This window comes from Anopheles aquasalis, chromosome 2 (assembly GCF_943734665.1).
Source record: "Anopheles aquasalis chromosome 2, idAnoAquaMG_Q_19, whole genome shotgun sequence".
NCBI classification, from domain to species: Eukaryota; Metazoa; Arthropoda; class Insecta; order Diptera; family Culicidae; genus Anopheles; species Anopheles aquasalis.
The window spans coordinates 79,600,647-79,606,881 of NC_064877.1; the positions used below are offsets into that span (position 1 = coordinate 79,600,647).

The 6,235-nt window shown below is 46.8% G+C and overlaps 1 protein-coding gene across 1 annotated transcript in view; it reads left to right on the forward strand.

The window, feature by feature from the left end:
* Positions 1-3,737, forward strand: part of LOC126569097 (uncharacterized) — a 26,444-nt gene extending 22,707 nt beyond the window's left edge. Inside the window, exons 6-7 of the mRNA XM_050225926.1 lie at positions 1-96; positions 3,010-3,737. The exon at positions 1-96 is cut by the window's left edge and continues 130 nt beyond it. Coding sequence (XP_050081883.1) covers positions 1-96; positions 3,010-3,194 — 281 coding nt within the window. The 3' untranslated portion in view covers positions 3,195-3,737. The remainder of the gene's footprint in view (positions 97-3,009) is intronic.
* Positions 3,738-6,235: the final 2,498 nt, after the last annotated feature.

A 6,235-nucleotide genomic window follows, 5' to 3' on the forward strand; every position in this document is an offset into this window, starting at 1 on the left:
CGAGCTATGACCAGTCATCCGCGTCCTCCTATCATCATCACGACGGCAGTGACTTTGACAATCAGAACAGCGACGCCTACATGACGCACATAAAAGGTAAGTGGAATCGGCGGAACTCTTTCGGGAATCGTTAGATGTGGAAATGGAAACCAAACTTTAATGCTCCATCTGCATAAGATGTCGGGATTTGAATTCGTCGTCGGGAATTCCACGAGTTTAGAGATGAAATCTTTCAAATATTTGAGTTTGAAAAATTCATTAGACAAAAAAACAGCACAAAAAAGCCGAAATGTTTTGAAACCACTTTGAGCGCATCTAGTTTCAATCTGTGTGTGTTTGGTCCTTACCTAACCTGGATGCCCACCCGCTCCAAAAAACCGGTTCCATTTTTGGCCCATGTCACGACCAGCTCGATGGGTTGCCCGAAATTTCGGTCCAAAAACCGGGTGGCCCGGCTGGCCCACCTCCCGCTGTCCTCCCACTGCTGCGGGCAAAACATGAAATTAAATTACTCTTGAAAGTTGCACATTCATCGCGCTTCTGCACTCTCCGGGCCCAGACATGCATGCAGATGAGCTATACGGGCCAGTATCTCACAGCCACCACCACACACCGAGGCCACTGTGCCTCCTGGGCCATCACCACTGCCTGCCACTGATGGTCTGGGAAGCGACGGAAAGTAGCATAACAATTCTCGGCATGCACCAGCGCATGGTATACTAACGACGACGACGACGCAGAAGGTACGTTCCGTCATCTTGCTGCTCACCTGCTGCTCGCCAGTTTCACCAGATTGCTGAACGGTTGCGCTACCTGCCGCCCACCTTCTGGCATGATGGTGGTCTATTACCGGAGGGGCTAATGGTAGCTTTACCTCGTTTCCGGTCTGCCAAAGGGACATGCAAAGGAAATGTTATTACGTGTGGCCTGCGTAAACATCTTTTCCGTGGCCAGCGTGGTATCGTTTTGGGTCATTTCTTGTGTGTGGGTGTGTGGTTTCTGTTTTTTTTCCATACGTTGGTCGGTTCGTTTACTACCAGGACACTTGTGAAAACATGCTTCAATGGCATTTTTTGGGGGGAAAAAATCTCCAAAACAATCTGTAAGCGATTTGCAACTTTTTTGTTACTCGATGACTCGATGAACCGGATTGGGCTGATTGGCCGGAAGTGAAAACAACCATGCCGTGTTTTCCTATAGGACTATATACCAGCTAGAATTAATGACCGTTAACGATGGGCACATTTCTCTAAACCTGATACATTCGCTATTAATTGATATTTGTGGCATCGTTATCCAATCGATTCCTTACTGGATTGCCCTACGCATGACTGAACACCCATAAAACATCTATTGCCCTCGCCGATTTTCACACAGAGCACTTAAATTCCACAACCAAATTGCTAGTCTACATTTCGGTTTAATTATGGTTCCGAAATATAACTCGCAATGTTACATTTTACTCCCGCTCCCACCTCTGACTGATGATCAAAGCAAAGCACAGCAGAGTCAGGTCAGTTTATGATTCACAATATTGATTTCAATGTTGCACTGCAACGCAGACGCTAATGGAACCTCCGGTATAAGCCTTAATAAGCGTGAATTGAGCAACCGTATCATTAGCGCTAGTGACTAGCAACGCATCGATTGATGTCATTCTTTGCAGCTTGCAGAGTATCCTCGTCTATAAAAAGAAAGGCAGAAAGAAAAATCAATTTTCTATTATCGTATGCAAATCATGAATAGGGCAGCCCTTTTGCTGTACACCTTGGTTCAACGCACCGGTTTCATTGAATCCCCTTCAAAGCAATCGGCTACATGCCGATGATGCGCCCATCAAAAGTGCGTCCCGCTCGCTGCAGTAGGCTGGCGGAAACGGTATCAAGTGTGGGTCATTTGCATATCAGTTGCAGTATGCCCTTGGGTTGAATAAGGACCAGGAGGACATTGGACGTTCCCTTTTTTTTATTTTTTATTCCCACCCCATGTCATGTGATGTAACACTCATAGGCCTCGCTCTCTCTCTCTCGCTCTCGGCATCAAATGAAAGCCAGCCAACCAGCATGGGCATGTCCGCCTGTCATTCATCGTGTTGCCCGTTGGAAAGTTAGCCTTTCATGAGTAGCAGCAGCTTCGGTGAAAGGTTGGCATGTCAACAGCTTTCGGCACCGCGTTACGCAGCATCCAACAGTGTGCGAGAGTAAGAGAGGGAACATACAGGAGTCTCTGTGCGCGTGTTTGCTTCTATTATGGCATGAGAAATGGTGATATAATAGCTACGTCAACTGGTCGTGGCCATTCTGCTCCCCCACCCGGGCAGGGGGTTTGCCTGCTGGAAAACTTTTAGTGTAATGATTCTCATATTTGCCTTCGCACAGAGGTGCAAGGGAAGGTGGAGGGGACAACCGTTTCAATACGCGGACTGCTCGGATGTGCATGTGGCATATTTCACTATTTCATCGAAATGCGTATGCGGTTGAAGTGCTTGGGCTCGTGGGGTGATATTAGAAATTGCGATCGAATGAGTGGCCTTGGGTGACATTCGTCATCGCAAAATTCAGCCGTCCAACGCCGGTCGGCTCACTCGGCCTTTTTCGCTTTTCCAAATATTACAAATATGCGCACAATATGCCGACTCAAAAAAAAAGAAATACTTTGTAGTTGGTTGCAGGTCATGTCGATAAACGAAGCTAGGAGAGCTCTTTTTCAACGAATTACAAATAAAAATACTATGCCAACTATAGAGATGCACTGAATTTAGTATTCCAATAATTTAATCTCATATTTTGTACTTGACGCAGCTCTGTGCTGTTGCCATAGTGATGTACCAAAAAAAAAAATGTTATCGACAAAACCACGAGCGCAGCAACGGATTGTAAAGCCATTTATTAAAACCAAAGAACCCATACTATAAGCTACATAACTTCTCGAACCATAAGCTACCCAACATACAGCAAAAAACAGTCCAAAAGCCTAACGGAATTTCACTTCCTAACGTTCTCTTCCCAGGTGACAAAACATCTGCCGCAACCAGACAGACCATCGGTGTCCTTCGCCTGCCGTCGGTGAGTCGCTTAGTGCTGGTCATTACACAGCTAGTATTACCTTTAGTCAGCAGCATGGCCAGCGAACGAATGCTCGACACCGTGCATCAGCTTTCGACGCTCTTCTCCCCACGGACCGTGACCATCTGAGCGGCTGGCCAAAAATGGTCGTTAGTCCCGCAGCTTAACACAACATGCCACTCCATGCTAGTTCGTCTCTCGCTGCTCAAGGGATGCATTGCTGCACGGTTGCTCGAAAGCTCATTGACCTAAAGGGCCAACTCCCGGGCACCACGTGATCCAAACATCAACCCAAAAACGCGGTGCTGCAAGAGAAGAAACATGCCCACTCGATGACTCGTTCGTTCGTGAAGCGTTCCAGGCGGCCTCGGGAGGAGATTGTTTTCGTCCAATGTAAATATGGTTCGCTGCATCGTTGCATAAGTAGCGGACGAGGTGCATTCGACCAAAAACCGCCGCGCCAGAGTGACCCAGATGCAGATGAGATGAGAGTGCGCATCCGGATGAGCGGCGAGTAAATGATACCACGACGCGACTATCAGGCAGTCGGACGACACTTAAAGTAAACGAAAATGAATAAACACAGCCGCTTAAAAGAAGGAGGAAGGAAGAAAGGAGAGAAATGTAATGTAAAATAACCAGCGCAAAGAACGCATTCTAATAATATGCTGTTGGTCCTAGTGGCAATCACACTCGTGGCATTGCAATGTCTGGAAGCGAAATATGAACTCCCAACCACCACCCAGCGTTGCGCGTTATTTTCACCATTTCCTTGTTTTGTTCTCCATGTCCGTTCGTCAGCTACACAAGCCATTTCCATTTCCTGTTTTTTTTGTGCCACTGCTTTTCATGAGCGAAACGAAGAGTAAATGAATTTGGTCACGTCCATCAACCGTCAAGTAGAGAGTGCGGGCGCGCGCGCTAAGAAGTTGATTATTGCAGACAAATAAAAGAAGAGAAGCGAGCAAGCGAGGGTCTTCTATAGGGAGTCCATCAAGGCAAGGCAGGAGCATAGGTCGCGGCCAATTCTGTACAAGCATCGCGGTGAGTGCTTAACCGACGAGCACACATGTACGGCGCATTCAGAATCGCATTCAGTGACACCTCTGCCGAAAGAATGCGATGCCGGATGAATGGCCTGAGCTGAATGAAGTCGACGGAAGGTCGAAATGGATATATTCTAATGATCCATCAAGGGTTGAGGGGCGCAGTCTGGCATGTGTGGTGAGTGGAGAGTGTAAATATGGGAAGATAAGTGAGGTGATCTGTGTATACCATTGGCACGGGAGGCAAAGCCATCATTAGACAGGCCACACCAGAACCAGACCAGACACGCTCGAGAGCTGGCGTGCACTTCAGCTCGACGCTGAAGTGGAGTTTAGAGGACATATGGAGCGGTGTCGATGAATAGGGTTTGGTGTCTACCAGCCGGCCTATCTGCCAGAGGGCGCAGTGTGCGGTCTGCAATCGACGAGATAATGAAAAACCGAAAACTCTGTATAAGGTGTATAGCAATGTGTACTGTGTAGGTGACTAATGAGAATATTTGCGAATAAATAATCCAACCACCCTTCCCCATCTCGCTGGGTGGTGCAATGCACTGGAACGTGACAGATTCTGTGTGTGCCTGTGTTTGGAGCGTCCTTTTTTTCCATTTCATCAACACTTCAGCCCTTCAACAGTTGTGTCTGTCGTTTATTCTCGCTTTCGCCTAATAAGTCTGTCAAAAATGGTGGCACTCGAGAGTGAGCGAACGTCTATTCAAAGGTAAGCACCGATGCTTCGCTGGTTTCATTGAATAGTTAATGAGATTTTTTCCATCGAAATAAAGTGCCCTATTTACGTGTTGCTGTTCAGGTTAGGTGATGGTTTTACACGTCGTTCTGCTGCGCACTGTGAACGGAGCTCATCCAATTATAAACACATTTTTGGGAGGGGATTGCTGCTGACGGGACAGAAAAGTGTCATATTGGTAATTTACTCCAGACAGCGATATAAGGTGACTGATGGTTCACTTTTAACTCTTCATCTAACACATCGTAATCGAAAATTTCTTTTATCGTCATCTTTTCGTCACGCCATTCATTCTCGCAACATGAATTCCAATTAATAATTTCGATAATCGGAGAAGAATCGTTATAAAAACGGATTTTTATGGCGTTCAATCAGAAAGTTGGTCAATATTTATGTGATGGCAACATAAAACGTGAGTGAAACAACGCCACTCGCAGCGATCCTTTGGTGTGCTCTACTACGGCGTAGAGGCGCGGCCGAAAGAATAATAAACTTACGCTTCAGCTCACGTGACTGGCCCGGGCTACGCGTGGGAAAAGCTGATTATTTACTGTTTATTAATGAGATTTGTGCTTCTCAGCGAGCACCAACCAGTCCCGAAACCGGTCCGTCATTGGTCCCATCGATCCCCGATCGATCATGTAACGGTGCCGCAGGCCGCTGGCCACATGCACACTTTCGGTGAAGGGAGCAAATTACGCCTCATCAATTATTTAACTCTCGGCTTTCCCGATTTTCCGCGCACCGTCCAGCATCGTTTTAATTTTTGCTACTAACCATTACACCAGCGTGTGCACAGGTGCAAATCGATCCACCGGTCCACCGGTCGTTCCGTGCATGCATGCAAATGAGGCTGCAAGCGAGCATATACACAACTGGCAGAGCACCGGCATCATAATCATAATAAAGCCCTGTGCCGTGCCGTGCCTACCGTGAAAACAATTATAACGATTATGCTGTAGTTCGAGGTTCTTCCGCTGGTTTTTTTTCGCGGGCCGGCTGTTTGCCTTTGTCTTTGCCGGAGGCCCTTTTTGGGCTGAGAGGCTCGCCAGGTGGCATTCTTTTGATGATGCAACCGCTAGTGAGGCTCCTATCTGGCTCACTTAGTCTTTTTACAGCTGATTGCATTTTCTTCATTCATCGATCCGGCGGTCAATATAATGGTGGGCGGGGAGTTAATTAAAATGGCTCCACGCGTGAAGCAACTCATAATGGAGGCGCCTAGTAGCTCGTGTGTTTTTTTGCTTTTTTCTCATTTTTTACCATTTTATCTTTTAATTTCGAACGTGCAGATTGATTCAGGCACTCAGTTCTCTATTTATTCAGCAGTTTTTGTTTCAAAAGGGGATTTCAGTAGTATTTTTTACATTCGCCAA